Raw genomic sequence first — 18,785 nt, forward strand, 5'->3', positions numbered from 1 at the left:
TGCGCTCCGCCCGCCGCCCTAGCCAGCCGAGAGCGGGGCTGCAGGAGCCGGGAGGAAGCGCGGGGAAGGGGCGAGAGCGAGGCGGGGGAAAAAACAAAAAAACAAAACTCCGCTGCTTCCTCTCGTCTGGCTCTCCGCGGGGCTGCAGCCGAAGCCGGAGAGGAGGAAGAGGAGGAGGAGGAGGAGAAGAAGAAGGAGGAGGAGGAGGCGACCGGTTTGCGCCGCGAGCGCCCGCCGAGCCGAGCCCCGACGGAGAGGCGAGCCGGAGCGAACGAACGAACGAGCGAGCGAGCGAGCGAGGAAGGGCGCAGCGCCGCTCCATCCCCCGCTCGACCCCCGAGCGGCTCCTTGCCTTCCGACACGGCGCCCCCCGCTCCGCTCGACCCCCGGCGCGGGGCAGGAGACGGGCCGGAGCCCCTCCGGGCAGGGCGCTGAATCTTCCCTCCTCCGGGAACTGCTTGGAAGGCGGACGGCGGCGAGGATGGTCCGGACTTGAGCGCGCCTCCTTCTTTCCGCGCTCCGGAGCTCTTGCGCTCTCCTGGCCGGCTCACCTGTTCCCTGCCCGCCTTACCGGGCTCGTGGCAGAACTTCCCGGCGGCCGCGGGAGAGCCGGCTTTCGGCCCCGGAACGACGGACAGCAGCCTCCGCCTCACCATGGGCTTGGGTGCCCAGGCGGCCTCGCTGCTGGTGGGTCTCTTAATGCTGGCCGGGAGGGAGCGCGGCCAGCCGGCCAAGAGGAACGTGCCGCGGCTGAAATTATCCTACAAAGGTAAGCCCCGTGTCCGCCCCCCCCCCCTCTCCCCTCCCCGGCCCTCTCCCTTTCCCGCGGAGGGGCTTCCCTCGGGGCTCTTTGCGAGACCGGCTGGCGGTGTGTGTGTGGGGGGGGGGCTGCCTGGAGACGGCTGGCAGCGCGCACCCTGGGCAGACAAAGGAGTTTTCGCCCGGGCATCCCCGCGCGTCTCGGGGGGGGGGGAATCTCGCCTGCCGGCCGAAGTAACTCCGTGCTGCTTCCCGCACCTGGCCGAGCTCGCCCGCTCCCGGCAACCGAGCAGGGTGGGAGTTGGTTAGCCTTGGGATGGGAGACCACCAGGTGAGGCCGGTGGTTGGAAACACGGGACCAAAAAAAAAAGGAAGCTACCGGGAGGAAGGGCGTCTCTGCTCTTTTGTCCTTACTGCTCCGTCCGCCCCCTGCCCCGCTGCTGCGAAGGGCGCTCCTCTGTCTCTTGCCCCCACCCCCCCCACCCCACCCCACCCCCCCGGTCTCCGTGGGTGTCCTGATTCATTGTTGCAAAGCGTGGGAAGAGTTCGTGGGGAAGGGTGCCTATCGAAAGGGCGGCAGCCTTGAGTCGGGGGGCCAAAGAGAAGCGATGGACACCCCCCCACCCCCCACCCCCCACCGAATCCCGGGGGAAAAGCAAGCGGGAGAGGCGGGGGCCCTGCGCTCTCCCAACTTTTGTCTGAGCGGCGCGGGGCTCTGAATTAACGCCGAAGTTGAAAGCGCGGGGAGGGGGCAGGCGGGGGGAGGGGAGAGGAAAGGAGGGGAAGGGGCTACCGCCTGCAGTCAACTTGACGCGGCGGCAGCGGCGGCAGCGTTGCACAAGTTCCCCGCTCGGGGCACACCCACTTGTGCCCCTCCTTCCTCCTCGGGAGAGAAAAGACTCGATGTTGGCTGTCTCTGCCCCCCCCCGCCGCCGCCCCCCTCGCCTCTAATAGCACCTGGAAGCCTGGGTGGGGTCGTCCTACGGAGCAGATATATGGGCTCGCGTCTCTTTGCTTAGGGGTGCAACGGATGAGAAGGTTTTCTGGGGGTGGCTGCTTTTCCGATTCTTTCGCCGTTGGCTTTTCCCTGGGGGCTCTTGTGCCCGTGGACGTGGTGCATTTCTTAAGGTGGCAAAGGGGCGACGTTGCAGTCCCGGTTGTGCAAAAGTGCGCCGTGGCTGCTCGTGAGAAGGCAAAAAGCACCTAAGCGTTGCGCCTGAACGAGGGGGGGGGGAGGAAGGCGCGTGGATTGTGCTCGAACTGAGAAGCGTGTGTGTGGCGGGTGTGTGTCGCCCTGTTACGCGCAAACGTCTCCGCGAAGCTGGTTGTGCGTAAAACGACGTCCTGTAGTGTTTTTTTGGTGTGGTGTTTTTTTTTTTTTGGAAGAATGAATGGTAATTAAAACTGCCACGGAGAGACAGCTAAATATAGACTAGAAAGGCATGAAGAATTAAGCAGGTTACCTTTTGCTGCCTAATATCAGGTTCAGACTTCTTCCAAGTTCCTCTAAATAGATACTTAATTGCTTCTGATCTAATTAGCGTTAATGTTCCTATTCAAATGCAATTACACAGACAGGGGATTAAAGTTGCTGATTTAAAAACAATCTGTTACCAAGAGCCGGGGCTGATCAGAAGCTGCCTCCTGTCCTGAACTTTCCTGCGGTGCAATTCTGTCAAAAGTTTTTAGTGGCTGATGAATGGGCTGCAGTTCTCAGGTGAGTGGATACAGGAAGAATGCACCAGTATCTGGAATTAAGTCTCCTTTAAAATGGACCAGCTCCTGGTTAGGCGCAGGATTGCTCTATTGCAATTTAACCTCGGTTTTGATGCCCAACACAGTAGCACTTGTTTTTGTTGTATTTTTTTAATGAAGATTTTTTTTATGATGGATTCCTGCTTCTGCCGCTCTATTTTAATATTTATCCATTTTTACATCCAGCTGGAAGACGTGCAGTCTGCTGCTAATAACCAAATTCCAGTTTAAACAGTTGTGTTACATCCAGTTGGGTTTGCTCCTCCAAATAGTTTACAATTATACAGTTACCTGATTTACTTATTTCCCATTTTCAGACTTGTAAGTCTGAACAGCCGTGGTTTTATTTTCAACCACTTCAAGGTGGTTCTTTAAAAAAAAGCAGCATACAAAATGTTTTAAGTGAAATAAACTGGACGTGACGTGTTCCTTATTATCGCGTTATTAATTACATCCTTATAGGTAAAGGTAAAGGTTCCCCTGCACATGCGTGCTAGTCGTTTCCAACTCTAGGGGCTGGTGCTCATCTCCGTTTCAAAGCCGAAGAGCCAGCACTTGTCTGAGGACGTCTCCGTGGTCATGTGGCCAGCATGACTAGACGCCAAAGGTGCACAGAACACTGTTACCTTCCCACCGCAGTGGTCCCTATTTTTCTACTTGCATTTTTATGTGCTTTCGAACTGCTAGGTTGGCAGAAGCTGGGACGAGTAACAGGCGCTCACTCTGTTACGCGGCACTCAGGATTCGACCCGCCAAACTGCCGACCATCTGATCGACGAGCTCAGCATCCTAACCCACTGAGCCACCGCGTCCCTTAACATCCTTATGAGGTAGATTAAAACTGGATGACTATCAGTTGAGTAGAGGGTACCCCTATGAGTGAGGATAACAAAGGTGGCAGGGTTACAAGTCTACTTAATACATGCTGGCGTTGAATCTGCCCAAGCTCCTGACTCTGAATCGGTCACAGGACAAATAAGATCCCAGCCCCTACCTGTTCCCTTGATCAAGTCCCCAAACAAAAGCTTTAAGTATACACAGGGTAGTAGAAAATAGGCACATTATTCTACTTCCTTGGGTCCTTCCTGGAAGAGAGTGGTATTCATCAGTACGGCCAACTCTAGCTGGGATTTGTAATAGCACTGGTCTGGGAGCACACCTGGTGTGGGAAGGTTGAGATAAAGCACAAGAGATGCTTTGGCACTGATGGTATCTGGGAGCTAATACTAAGCATACAGTGATTTGATTAGCCCATCACATCCTGTTAACTTGATTTTGTTATTGGAAGATTAGGCTGGGTGTCCAGGGAAGCAGTGTCAAAGTGCCATAAATATCAAATTCTTGGGGGATAAGAGAAGGTCGCTGAGCTTGTCGATCAGATGGTCAGCAGTTTGGCGGGTCGAATCCCGAGTGCCGCATAACAGAGTGAGCGCCTGTTACTTGTCCCAGCTTCTGCCAACCTAGCAGTTCGAAAGCACGTAACAAAAAAATGCAAGTAGAAAAATAGGGACCACTACGGTGGGAAGGTAACAGCGTTCAGTGCGCCTTTGGCATCTAGTCATGCCGGCCACATGACCACGGAGACGTCCTCGGACAAGCGCTGGCTCTTCGGCTTTGAAATGGAGATGAGCACCGGCCCCTAGAGTTGGAAACGACTAGCACGCATGTGCGGGGGAACCTTTACCTTTACCTTTACCTTTTTATGCTTCATACTGTGAATACTTTCTGTGCAAAACCAGTCCAGCAGTCTCTCCATCTCTCTCTCTCTCTCTCTCTCTCTCTCTCTCTCTCTCTCAGCAGTCTGCATATTAACTGAGAGACATTGAGCAACAGATTAATGTGCTGAACACAACATGGTGGGTTTTGACAGGACAACTTTGCAAGTTATGTTTAGAAAGCGGATTTTTGTGAATAAATTTTGAAAGTGATTGGTGAAAAGTTAAATCCTTCTCTGCTTTATCTTCCTATGGTTTGCTGTAGCTCTGTCATTTCTCGGGTTGCTGTGTCTTATACCATCTCGGTGGCAGCGGTCCGGTCAATGTCCAAAAGACATACTGTAGTCAGCTGATAAATTTTAGGGATAAAGACTGAAATGTTCCCCCCCCCAAAGGTTTTGATTTTCCCATTTCTCCCCAGACCCTTTCCAACTGTTTAAGGGTTCCCGTCCCACCAGTAAGCGGAGAGAAAACCAAACCTGCATATAGATTTTCCCTCCCAGTGCCAAGCCAAGGAAGAAGGGTCCACCTCTTCTTTTTCTGCACTATAAGGTTCCCCCACACATGCGTGCTAGTCGTTTCCGACTCTAGGGGCTGGTGCTCATCTCCGTTTCAAAGCCGAAGAGCCAGCGCTTGTCCGAGGACGTCTCCGTGGTCACGTGGCCGGCATGACTAGACGCCAAAGGCGCACTGAACCCTGTTACCTTCCCACCATAGTGGTCCCTATTTTTCTACTTGAATTTTTACGTGCTTTAGAACTGCTAGGTTGGCAGAAGCTGGGACGAGTAACAGGCGCTCTGTTATGCAGCACTCGGGATTCAACCCACCAAACTGCCAACCTTCTGATCGACAAGCTCAGCATCCTAGCTCACTGAGCCACCGCGTCCCTTTTTTCTGCACTGAAACACCTTAATCCCTATAAAAATTCCCAATTGCCAGTCAGAAGGTGGCAGTGCCGTGTGTGGTTCTGGAAGCTAACTGGAGCCTGACCAGGGTAATACTTAGATGGGTTATTCCAGGGAAATAAGGTAGACTGGGATTTCACAGGAGCAAACAACGTCCCAGTGGGAACCATTTCTGTGTTTCTGCAAGAAAGCTACATGGGCATGTCTGTGAAGGTATCAACCTGAGCTTCCCTTGAAGGAGGCATTGGCTTTTTTTGCTTCTAACTCATTGAGGTGGAGGCTGAATTACGAATCTACAGCTATAATGGAAGGGAAGAAATGAGGGAACCATATTTATCCTCATCACCTCCATGAAAGGCTCATGATAGATTGATGGAGTTAGAATGGCTCTTAGACGGGATCTCTGCCAAACTACCTGCTTAGCATCTCTGACAGATGACTGAACACTCTTAAAAACCTCTGGCAATTTCATATGGTGGCTTGTATAGTTGGGAAGGGAAGCGGTGGCTCAGTGGGTTAGGACGCTGAGCTTGTCGATCAGAAGGTCGGCAGTTTGGCGGGTCGAATCCCAAGTGCCGCGTAGCAGAGTGAGCGCCTGTTATTCGTCCCAGCTTCTGCCAACCTAGCAGTTCGAAAGCACGTAAAAATGCAAGTAGAAAAATAGGGAACACTATGGTGGGAAGGTAACAGCGTTCCGTGCACCTTTGGCGTCTAGTCATGCTGGCCACATGACCACGGAGACGTCCTCAGACAAGTGCTGGCTCTTCGGCTTTGAAACGGAGATGAGCACCGGCCCCTAGAGTTGGAAACGACTAGCACGCATGTGCGGGGGAAACTTTACCTTTACCTTATAGTTGGGAAATTCTGGACATCCAACCTGAATTTCCTTTCTTGTAATTTTAAGCTATTGGTTCTGGTCCCGCCCTCTGGGGAAATAAAAGACAATCCAACTTCCTCTCCTATGTGACTCTCCTTCAGCTACCATTCTCCTCTTCAGCCAGCTAAACATGGCCCATTCTTCAGAAAGCTTGATTTCTAGACAGCCACCTTCTGAAGTTCTGGGGTTTGTCTCCGTCCCTTATGATGCTGACCAGAAGTGGACTTTCTTGTGGGGTGGGGGGTGTCAAACAAGGCAGAGCAGAGTGGAACTTTTTGTGTTCCTAATAAAGGTAAAGGTAAAGGTTCCCCCACACATGCGTGCTAGTCGTTTCCGACTCTAGTTTCAGTTTCAAAGCCGAAGAGCCAGCGCTTGTCCGAGGACGTCTCTGTGGTCATGTGGCCGGCATGACTAGATGCCAAAGGCGCACGGAACGCTGTTACCTTCCCACCGGAGTGGTCCCTATTTTCCTACTTGCATTTTTACGTGCTTCCAAACTGCTAGGTTGGCAGAAGCTGGGACGAGTAACGGGCGCTCACTCTGCTTCGCGGCACTCGGGATTCGACCTGCCAAACTGCCGACTTTCTGATCGAAAAGCTCAGCATCCTAACCCACTGAGCCACCGCGTTCCTAATAATGTACCCCAAAATAGGATTTGCTGGTTTTGCTACTTTTTAGCCTGTTTAACTTCGGTCCGCAAGGACACCAGTTTTTTTTGTTTTTGTTTTTTTTCAAATTTTCTTCTATCAAGTCAGGTCTCCTCCACCCTACCCTTGTGCCTTTCAGTTTTCTGCCTCAGATGCAGAATTATTTGTGGATGCCTGCTGAAATCCAGCTCATCCTCCCCCTTGTCCTAACTAAAAGTTCTCTGGGCAGCTTACGTAGTTATTTAAGGTGTTAAAAACAAATCTGGGTAACTAGCCTGGAAAGAATGCCATTTAAAAAAAGCATACAAAAGCCACAGTAAAGCCTGTAAGATATAGTTCTGTTGATGGTTAAGTAGGTGAGCAAGGGAGGTGTGTTCCCATGAGCTTCTGCTAGTCCTCACACCTTAGCCATGGTTAGATTGAAGCTAAAGGCCCCTTTCCTTTTTTTCCCCGCTAGAGCCGTGTCTAGCAATTGCTGCACGGAGCAGTTGTGGCTGTAACCATTTGCCTGTCTTGTCGTACCTTGGACGCCTTCCTTTGGGGATGTTCCAGTTGGATTGGCTGGGCCCCAAGTTGGAGCGTTCACACAGCACCCCCAGCTGTGTCTGATCTCATCCCCGCTTTGCAGACTCCAGTCCCCTGTGCCCATGGCAGCAGAAGCAGAGTTATGTCTACATCCAGCCAGGGAGAACCATCTTTTTTTTTTCTCCTTCCCTTTTTTTTTCTCTTAAGGATGTAAAGCAGCCAATTGTGAGACATTCACTTAAGACGCTTTGGGTTGAAATCCTGCCCTCCCTTTGCCCCCCTCCAAGAACATTTCTGATCCTTTTTTATTTTTTATTTTTTTTACTTTTGCTCAGATTCTTTATGTATGAAGGAAAAAGTTTCTCGAGTCTGCTTTACTCAACACTTTTATTTCTTGTATATTTCTCATGTGTTTCATGAATGATGATGATGATGATGATGATGATAGAGGAGGAGGAGGGGGGAGGAGGAGGAGGAGGAGAAGGAGGAGGAGGAGGAGGAGGAGGAGGAGGAGGAGGAAGAAGAAGAAGAAGAAGAAGAAGAAGAAGAAGAAGAAGAAGAAGAAGAAGAAGAAGAAGAAGAAGAAGAAGAAGAAGAAGAAGAAGAAGAAGAAGAAGAAGAAGACCTTGGAGGTCATCTAGTCCAACCCCCTGTTCAGGCAGGAAACCCTATACCATTTCAGACAAATGGCTGTCCAGTCTCTTCTTAAAAACTTCCAGTGTTGGAGCACCCACAACTTCTGAAGGCAAGATGTTCCACTGATTAATTGTTCTGTCAGGAAGTTTCTCCTTAGTTCTAGGTTGCTTCTCTCCTTGATTAGTTTTCATCCGTTGCTTCTTGTCTTGTCTTCAGGCGCTTTGGAGAAGAGCTTGACTCCCTCTTCTTTGGGGCAACCCCTGAGATATTGGAACACTGCTATCATGTCACCCCCTCGTCCTTCTCTTCATTAGACTATGATTGAGATTAGTCATTTTCTTGCTCTTGCTGTCTAATCCCAAGACAATTAACTGGGAAATGATGGCACCCAGGCTTCCCTTTTTACTCCCTTCTGCCTTTCTTTCATCTGGCACTAAGATGAATTCCCTTTCATGGCTTCCTCAGGGAATCAACTTTCAGAAGCAGAGTGGCAGCAGCAAAAGACAGCAGAGGCCAGAGAAGGTAAAGCAAGCTCCCTTAACGTTTAGCAAGACAGGTGATTTGGATTACTTGTCATGGAGCTGCAGACCCCAAGACTTCCATTGATCAAACTTTAGATTCTTCCTTTTCAGGTAAACTTCAGAAAAGTTTCCTGCCTACTAACAAGGCTATTGGAATCCTGTCCCTCACTAAATTTGATGTTTTTGACTCTAGAGAGTGGGGTGGCTGGCTTTCTATGTGGCCTGTTTGTCTTGATCAGGGTTGTTGTAATTTGTGTGACTGTTTCTGGCTGGGCTAGGTGCCACATAGAAAGCCAGCCACCCCACTCTCTTGAGTCAAAGCCCTGGCAACTTTAGCTAGTGCGGCAATGAAACATTTGTAAGCTCAACACATGCAAGATCCCAACAGAGCTGCTGCACGTACAGTATTCACTGTTTCTATCTACAAAATAGGAACCCCGTGGATTTGTGTAATGTGCATATTGCAAAACCGGGGTAGCCTTAACCCTTCCAGAGGGGTGCCTGCTTTGCTGTTAGGTAATATCAGCACCCCCACAGCAGATGGCAGCACCTGACCAGCCATGTCTGACCTCAGAAGCTAAGCAGGATCCCGTTTAGTTAGAACTTGGATGGGAGATCAGCAGAGGACCCCAGAGTTTAGACGAGACTAGGAGATTGGGGAAAAAAAATCTCCAGAGAAGAGCCACTTCCATTTAATAGCCCTTTGCTAAACAACGGCCATGGTCAAACTGCACATGTATGTGACAGGCTTCCTCTATAAGCATGTAGGCAGCAGTGAGAGCCCCAATCCTGGAACGTCTCTCCAAGAGTTGGGTTGCCTAGAAGGGATCGGAGGACCAGGGGAACGCTGCACTTCGTGAGTGCTTCAGCTTTGCAAATGAACGAGGGAGTAAATCCAGCCTTGGTCCTTGGCTAGTGGTAAAGAGAGCATAGAGGAGTGTAGCTGGGTGCTCAGTAGGAGTCACAATGCCACCGTGAGCCGTGTTGACCTCACTTTGCTCTCCTCCTGAGTGCTGATGGCCACTGAGCCCTTTCGGCCATCTCCTGCAGACCTCCAGAGATTGACCCTTGGGGCTCTGCCAGCATCACCATTGTGCAGCTGGTGGAGGGTTACAGGTGGGCAGGTACCCAGGAACGGATGGAATCTCTATGGGGCCGCTTTTCCTAAGGAATCCGACCAAAGGGAAGACGTCCTTTCCCATATTCTAATATGGGTAAAAAGGTTGCAACAAGCTTTCCCATGACTGTTGCTTGGCATCTCAGTATTTAGACATTAACAGCTTGTTTATGCATTCCTGATCTTTAAATAGAAAGACAGCATATGCTGCTTGAGTACCAAATCAGTTTCTTTCTTTCTTTCTTTCTTTCTTTCTTTCTTTCTTTCTTTCTTTCTTTCTTTCTTTCTTTCTTTCTTTCTTTCTTTCTTTCTTTTTCTTTCTTTCTTCTTTCTTTATTTCTTTCTTTCTTTTCCTTCCTTCCTTCCTTCCTTCTCTTTCTCTTTTTTCTTTCTTTCTCTTTCTCTTTCTCTTTTTCTTTCTTTCCTTTCTTTTTTCTTTCTTTTTCTTTCTCTTTCTCTTTCTTTCTCTTTCTCTTTCTTTCCCTTTCCTTTCCTTTCCTTTCCTTTCCTTTCCTTTCCTTTCCTTTCCTTTCCTTTCCTTTCCTTTCCTTTCCTTTCCTTTCCTTTCCTTTCCTTTCCTTTCCCCATGTACCCAAAAGATTCTTGGTACTTAAAGAATATTAATGAAATAGAAGTCAAACCAGAGTGACTGTTTTCTGCAGCAAACCTATTTTGACAGATATTTTCCAGGACATGTACACCACTAGGTTTATTGCTTTAAGATGTGACTGGGCCGAAGGTATATATACACATATATATTATTAATACCAGAACATTTGGATAGAAATATAATCTAGGGGGCGGGGGCTTCAGCTCCAAATGGAAAGCATACTTGGCAGGTTAAAGGCCCTGCGATATGGAGCCGAGAGATCCATTTTGCAAAAATCCAGGTGACCAGCAGATGGCAGCAAAGAAACGTAGAAGACTCTGACTCTTACCTTGCCATCTAGTATTTTTGTAGCCCAAATACATGTGCACGTAAGGATCCATCGTACTGTTCACTTCGGGGGTAAACAAAGCTAAATGCAGAAAAACAGTAAATTAGAAAAAACAAAAGAATTAAGATAAAAAGAAAACATACTGTAAAGTTTACCCTCCTGTCCCTGTGAACTGTCCTTCCTTCTGCTCTTCACATCTTGCCCTTTTTTCAAACCTCTGAATGCTCTTTTTTTCCCCCTCAGGAACTCATCAACTCCATCAGCCATGTTTTTCCAAATCTTCCCCTTCCTTCCTTCCTTCCTTCCTTCCTTCCTTCCTTCCTTCCTTCCTTCCTTCCTTCCTTCCTTCCGACCCATTCATTCTTTCTTCAGAGACTGGTTTTGTAACTCAGTCCTCATTCATTCCCTCTGTATAACCAAATCATCTTTTCTTTTTCCTGCTAGTCAGTCGCTTTTATATTCAGTTCAGACTCTGCATGAAATATAATTTTGGTAAGAATAAAAAAAATATTTAAAACCCTCTGATTTCTCATGCTAATAATTTCAAAAGACTTATAAATTGCCAACATTATCAACAATGCCACCAATATGCAGCTAGGACCCTTTTTGTGAACTATGAGTACACTCTACTTAAAAGATATTCAAAAGGATCAATAATGATATGACAACCATTCAGTGTAAAATTACACATTAGCCCCTTTCTTGAGAATGTAAAATATTGCTTTATTTCATTTTTGCAGCTGCTCTTTTCTAATTCATCTTTTTTATGTGTTTTAATCCTGTAAAATGGCTCTTACTGGAAGGAAGGAAGGAAGGAAGGAAGGAAGGAAGGAAGGAAGGAAGGAAGGAAGGAAGGAAGGCATGATGGATGATCCCAGGAATTCTGATTTGGAAACCATAGTTCATAGTTTGAACTCTCTTTCATTGTGAGAATTAGCTAATATTGTTTATTCAGTGCTGGAAGTTCTGATCTTTACAAGAATATATACAACTCTCCATTTCTGTCTGTAATATTCAATAGCATAATTGTGCTTTTATAACACCCCAAATTCTGGCATAGCTATCATTAGGTTACATAAAAAGGTAAAGGTAAAGGTTCCCCCGTACATACGTGCTAGTTGTTTCCAACTCTAGGGGCCGGTGCTCATCTCCATTTCAAAGCCGAAGAGCCAGCGCTTGTCCGAGGACGTCTCCGTGGTCATGTGGCTGGCATGACTAGATGCCAAAGGCGCACGGAACACTGTTACCTTCCCACCGTAGTGGTCCCTATTTTTCTACTTGCATTTTTACGTGCTTTCAAACTGCTAGGTTGGCAGAAGCTGGGACGAGTAACAGGCGCGCTCACTCTGTTACGCGGCACTCGGGATTTGACCCGCCAAACTGCCGACCTTCGGATCGACAAACTCAGCGTCCTAACCCACTGAGCCACCGTGTCCCATACTGAAGCCATTTGTGCTATGGTTTGTCTCTTTGGTGTTGACCCAGAACCAGGTCTAACTTCCGGGTCACCAACACCATTGAAGTAGGTGAAAACTGATTGACATTTGTCAACCTGGCTCCCCTGCGTGCTCCTCCCCTGTAGCGTACCAGAAAAAAATAACTCAGCGCTATTTCCTAGTGAACACGAGGCCTGTTGCTCCATGTTCTGCTCACCAGTGTGGGGGGCCTGGCACAAAGCCAGTTCCTCCATCAAGGAGGAAAGGGCAGGAGACCTGCAGACATTCTCTGCAAACAACAGCATCGGGGGTGAGGGGTGGGAATACTTATTTGCAAAGGCTGTTCAGCAGCTGGTTTTTTTGGCTGCTTCCAGTCCATCAGGGCCAGAATGCACATGTTATATCCTGGGAGTACCAGAGGCACTGCTTTAGATGCACATTTGGATTTTTTTTGCATGTATCTATAAGTATGCGTGCTTGCAATACAACTTAGTGACTATAAATAATATGTTTGATACAGCATGCATTATTAATAGTGGAGCACTTGTGCACAGTTGGGCATTCGCAGCAAAATGCATAAGTCCATTAGATAAAATTAAGATGCAACACAAAGAAAGAATAGTGTGAGTGGCAAGACTCCTTTTGGCCAGGTAGGATTATCCAAATTTCATGGCTGCACTTGGTCCGTTGCTATAGGTTGCCGGTGCACCTTATTCTTTTAGCCAGGGCCACCACCCCTTAAAACTTGGGGAAACCCTTAGAAGTCCCCAAAGGGTAACTTCTGTTGTGGACCTTCTCTCTGATGTGGTCTTCTTCAGCTTCTGAGATATCCCAGCTTAAAAAAAATTGTCTCAGAAGGTAACCAGAAAAATGAGAATTAATCCACCCCGCTAATGTTTCTAATAAAATATTCTTTGAAAACTCCTGCACTGACGTGAGTCCATTCAATGCATCTGCTCAGCAGGTGTGATGAAGTGGACCTAAGGAAATGCCAGGGGAAGGCAAGGGAGGTGAAGGAGGACCGACTGGCCTGACCCATTTCATTCAGCTTGAGAAGAGTCTCCTTTTGGAGGAAGACAGCAGCATAAGTGACATGAATGGAATGGAGTGGAGTGGAGTGAGTAGAGTAGAGTTGTTCTTAGTTGTGAAGTCGTGTCCGACCCATCACGACCCCATGGACAACGTTCCTCCAGGCCTTCCTGTCCTCTACCATCTTCTGGAGTCCATTTAGGCTCATGCTTACTGCTTCAGTGACTCCATCCAGCCACCTCATTCTCTGTCGTCCCCTTCTTCTATTGCCCTCCACCTTTCCCAGCATTAGGCTCTTCTCCAGTGAGTCCTTCCTTCTCATTAGGTGGCCAAAGTATTTGGGTTTCACACACACACACACACACACACACACACACACACACACACACACACACTTGTTGTTGTTAGTTGCAAAGTCGTGTCCGAAACATTATGACCCCATGGACAACATTCCTCCAGGCCTTCCTGTCCTCTACCATCTTCTGGAGTCCCTTTAGGCTCACGCCTACTGCTTCAGCAACTCCACCCAGCCATCTCACTCTCTGTTGTTCCTTTCTTCTCTTGCCCTCAACCTTTCCCAGCATTAGGCTCTTCTCCAGTGAGTCCTTCCTTCTCATTAGGTGGCCAAAGTATTTGAGTTTCAGCTTCAGGATCTGGCCTTCTAAAGAGCAGTCAGGGTTGATCTCCTCTAGGACTAACCAGTTTGATCGCCTTGCAATCCAAGGGACTCGCAGGAGTCTTCTCCAGCACCATAGTTCAAAGGCCTCAATTCTTTGGCGCTCAGCCTTTCTTATGGTCCAACTTTCACAGCCATAGAGTAGAGTAGAGTAGAACTGGAAAGGACCTTGGAGGTCTTCCATTCCAACCCTCTGCTCAAGCAGGAGAACCTATACCATCTCAGACAAGTGACTGTCTAGTCTCTTCTTAAAAACCTCCAGTGATGGAGCGCCCATGATTTCTGGAGGCAAGCTGTTCCACTGGTTAATTGACCTCATTGTTAGGAAGTTTCTCCTTAATTCCAGGTTGCTTCTCTCTTTGGTCAGTTTCCAACCATTGTTTCTTGTCCTGCCCTCTGGCAAGTCTTAAGCTCAGCCACCTTATCTATGTGTGGCCAGATAGATGAAAATCTACCAATCTGATTCTCAACAAATATCAGAGAACCTCCGCCAGAACCATCTGTTTTAGACTGCTAGGCAGAGTAGAAGAGAGAGAACTGGAGAAGATGCCTGTGGAGATTCTCAGTCATCCAGGTCCTGGTTGTCCCAAAGCTGCTTTTCCAAAAGGCAGCTGGACTTTGTTCTCATCCAAGAAGCTTCTTCAGTTAAGTATTGTGTTATCGTCTCTGAAAGACCTGTAAATAGAAGTAGGAGGATAAAGCAAAGGTAGTCCCAACAGTCTTGGGTGCAATCCCAAAACATCTGGAGCACCACTTTAACACCATCGGAATTGACAAAATCACCACCAGTCAGTTGCCAAGGGCACAGTCAAACGATAACATCTGCCTCTCCCCACGATTTTCAGATAACAACTGATGTCGTTGTGAACTCTTCTAACACAGATCCATTAACCCAAAATGCTGGAAATGGACCCAGAAATTTCATACATGCAAAGCATGTGGCTTACTACTGAACAATGACATACACACACACACATATGCACATACACACACATGCACACACATCACGAACTTCAGTTTTATTCTCCATTCTCCACTATTATTACAAATGCACATAAGGTTTTATACTTTTTGCCAAACATATGGAGATAGTCAGCATATGGAGATTATATGAGAAGGTGAGAAGGAACTGGTAGATTAGGAAATATCTGGTTATATCACTTAAAACTGCGCCAGGCATGAGACTTAACAGTTACAACCCTGTGATTTTAAAAATAATCCGTAATGAATGACTAAATCAATGCAGGCTCCTGCAAGACTAAAACATTTAGCTTTGGTGGAGAAAGAGAAAGTCTTCAAACAGGTTGGAAGAGAAATGTTTAGGCTCTGGGCATTTATGATACTATGAATGGTTACAGGAATTGGGTATGTCCAGTCTAATGAAAAGAAGGACTAGGGGAGGCATGATAAACCTGTTCCCATATCTGAGGGACTCCTACAAAAATGAGGAGGACTATTTTTGAAAGCACTAATAGGCAAGACCAGAAACAATGGATGGAAACTAACCAAAGAGAGAAGTAACCTAGAACTAAGGAGAAATTTCTTAATGGTACAAATAATTAACCAGTGGAAGGACTTGCCTTCAGAAGTTGTCTGAAATGGCATAGGGCAGTGATGGCGAACCTTTTAGAGACCAAGTTCCCAAACTGCAACCCAAAACCCACTTATGTATCATCCGGTGCCGGGTGGGCGTGGCCCATTGGGCGGGTATGACCCATTGGGTGGATGTCGCCCATTGGGTGAGCGTGGCCCATTGGGTGGGCATAGCCCATTGGGTGGGCGTGGCTGTGGTGGTAATGCCAGACTGGGTGGGACTAAAAGGTTCAATCAATCAATTCCAACTTTGCGAGATCTTTTTTTTTTTCCTGCGAGAAGTTGAAATTGATTGGTTGATTGAACCTTTTTTTTTTTTTTGCACACGGCAGTGGACAGGACGCCTAAAGCGAAAAGGTTTTGTAAAACCCAGCTGAAGGACTGGGACGACAGCGCCCGTGCCCACAGAAAGGGCTCTGCGTGTCACCTGTGGCACACATGCCATAGGTTTGCCACCACGGTTATAGGGTCTTTGCTCAAGCAGGGAGGGGGTTGGAGTAGAAGGCCTCTGAGATCCCCTCCAACTCTATTATTCTATGTCCTATGATAAGGCGTTTCTCATCTATAATGCCATTGATGTTGCTGTTTGTGGTGTGATGCTTTTGTGGAGCATTCTTTCCCAAACAGGCTTTCCACATAAACTGGATTTTAGGGTGGCCATCTGGGATTCTGGGAGTTACCCATCTAGCAAAAAGACCGTTCAGGAAAAGTTGATTTGAAACATCCATTCCTTCCATTTTAATCACTGTGGGTGTATCGTGCAGCCGAGTCTGACTTTACTCTCAAAACTTTGCTTGTCCTGTTAGAGCAGACATGTCAAACACAAGGCCCAGGGGCCGGATCCGGCCTGCGAAGTGGTTTCATATGGCCGGTGAAGCCATCCTGGAAACAGTGAGGGAACGGCCCCCACTGCCTTGGCCCTGGCCCAGAGACCCTCCTCCTGCCAGAGACCCTCAGATCTGTCCCACTCCTGCCCAGGCCCCCATAGGCACCCTTGATGTGAATGATGTACAGCTGGCCATGCCCACCCAGTAGGCCATACGCACTCTAGCCACACCCACCCTGGCCATACCCACCCGGCCCCCTGAGGGAAACCGCAATGCTGATGCGGCCCTCCATGAAATTGAGTTTGACACGCCTGTGTTAGAGAGAGAAAAACGGAAAGTAAGTAAAAACCAGACGCCAAAAGAGGGGAAACAACTGCCTTCTCAGTCGTTATCTCTCTTCTGAGGCAGCTTTTATTTCCTAGTTTTTCCTTGTCCAACACTCAAGAAAATCAGCCAATAAGGGGAGACAAAGTATTCTAACTGTAGGAGGAACCTTTGTTTGCTTTGATCACCTTAGTTCAAAGAAAGATGTATCCAGTGCTCTGACAGATACAAGCACGATTCTTGTTTTATGCATCAAATTCAGGATTTCTTTTAAAAAGGCTTTCTCAGAGAATTGTCGTATCTCAGGATCCTTCACATAATATTTTCCAGCATACCTATGAGAAACAGAGGGTGGGGGGAGGGGAATACATAAAATAATCCTCTGCAAAGTTGATCAAGATTCATGATGCAATTGTCAGGATGTAACTGCAGTTATGAGGTGTACTTGCCTACAATTTTGCTGCTCAACTCAAAGGGTTTGACTATCACGTGCACTCCTATCCCCTTAATATACATTTTTTGAGTTGAAAATTGATACGCAAAATTCATAAAATTCATAAAATCAAAGAGCAGGTACATTACAAGGCATATTCAAGTCCAGAAACTATGATGGAGAGAGAGCAAAATTCTTCATCCTACCTTTTTATTCAGTTTAAAGAGCAAAATAATCACATTTCAGGGAACGCAATACAGGGTCAAACCCTCGTATTCCAGTTTCATTTTGCAGATAAATTCTTAGTGTCAGTGATCCCAGGGAATATTGCATTTATTCTGTTGAAAGAAAAAATCTTCATCAGGGTCCAGTCCATCGTTGGCATCCTTCAGTCTGGAGAGACTATGGTATCATGCTCTGGAAAGAGGTCCTAAAGCAGCATCTGGTGTGGCTAAAAAGGCCAATTTGAGAGTGGCAGTCCCTTCCACACTGAGGGCAGATACAGTCTGTCCCCTGTCCAGCCCCCAGATTTCGCTGGTTCTGGGACTGCCTCTTTGCCTCAGCCTACCGCACAAGTGTCTCTTCGAATTGGAGAAGGCCATGCTGCGTCTTTAGTCTCCAAGCCGAGCGATCTGAGGTCAAGGTTTCCCAACTGTTAATGTCCATTCCCAAGGCCTTTAGATGCCTCTTGGAGATATCCTTATATCGCAACTCTGGTCTCCCTCTGGGGCGCTTTCCCTGCACTAGTTCTCCATACAGGAGGTCTTTCGGGAATCCGACCATCAGCCATTCTCACGACATGCCCAAGGCAGCGTAGATGTCACTGTTTCAATAATGTAAACATGCTAGAAATTCCAGCACATTCCAGGACTGCGCTATTTGGGAACTTTGTCATGCCAGGTGATGCCAAGAATACATCGGAGACAGCGCGTATGAAAGGTGTTTAACTTTCTCTCCTGCCATGCGTAAAGGGTCCAAGACTCACTGCAGTACAAGAGTGTGCTCAGGATGCAGGCTCTATAGACCTGGATCTTTGTATGTTCTGTCAGCTTCTTATTAAGCCATACTCTCTTTGTAAGTCTGGAAAATGTGGTGGCCGCTTTACCAATACGTTTATTCAGCTCAGTATCTAAAGAGAGAGTGTTGGAGATGGTTGAGCCGAGGTATACAAAGTCATGGACGACCTCCAGTTCTTGTTCAGAGATTGTAATACAGGGAGGTGAATCCAAGTTCTGACCTAGGACTTGTGGTTTTTTTAAGCTGATTGTTAGTCCAAAGTCTTGGCAGGCCTTGGCAGTCCAAGCCGGGAATAAACAAAATGGAGACTGCTTTAGAAAGAAAGTTGGAGTTTATTGAATTGCAGAGTCAGACAGAAAGATGGCTCTGGGAAATCTGACCACATGTAGCAGGAAGTGGTAGGTTTTTATACCTTCTGGGGCTCTTGAGGCTGTTTCCTGTTCCTGTTTGAGGCTTTGTATTTCCTGTGTCATGTACTTTGACCTGAGTCTAAGTGTGCCCTTTTGATATGGATGGGTTAATCCTATTATGTTACCAAAGGTCATGTCTTTAAAGTTTGGGTGGGGTATATAGATTTTAGAGGTCTTTGTCTTCCTAATCTCGCAGCTTCTAGCTTCCTGGCCCCAACCTTCCTGAATGGATTATTGAATTTGTATTTCTAAAAACTGTCCTCTGCCTAAAAGGTGGGGCTGATTTCTGGGGGCTGGTTTCTGTCTTTTTTAATATCTTCTCCATTATTCCTTTGGGGAAATATATTCTGCCTTTTTAATATTTCCCAAAATAGTTCTTTCTCTAGATTCTTCCTACAATTCATTCATCCCGTTTAAGAACAGTAGACCTCCCTTGCAGAGTGGTATACAAAGAAACATTATAGAAACATAAAAAGTAGCATATAAAGTTTAAAAGGGGCAAGGCATGTTCAGATTAATTAAAATGTTAAAAGTCACTTGTTGAGAAGTTTCTCGGCTGTGCCTTATAGCGAGTATTTCCTATTTTTAAGTAGTCTGCACTTCCAAACTTGAGGGGTCCTTGAGGCTCTCTGAGCTGCCTTGTTT

General features: G+C 47.3%; 1 protein-coding gene across 1 annotated transcript in view; it reads left to right on the plus strand.

The window, feature by feature from the left end:
• Positions 1–654: 654 nt before the first annotated feature.
• Positions 655–18,785, plus strand: part of SEMA3A (semaphorin 3A) — a gene marked incomplete at both ends in the record, with an annotated part of 192,521 nt that continues 174,390 nt past the window's right edge. The window contains one exon of the mRNA XM_081331002.1: positions 655–769. Within this exon, the coding sequence (XP_081187128.1) occupies positions 655–769 (115 nt within the window). The remainder of the gene's footprint in view (positions 770–18,785) is intronic.

The sequence above is a fragment of the Vipera berus genome (genome assembly GCF_964194415.1).
Source record: "Vipera berus genome assembly, chromosome: 6".
Taxonomy (NCBI): Eukaryota; Metazoa; Chordata; class Lepidosauria; order Squamata; family Viperidae; genus Vipera; species Vipera berus.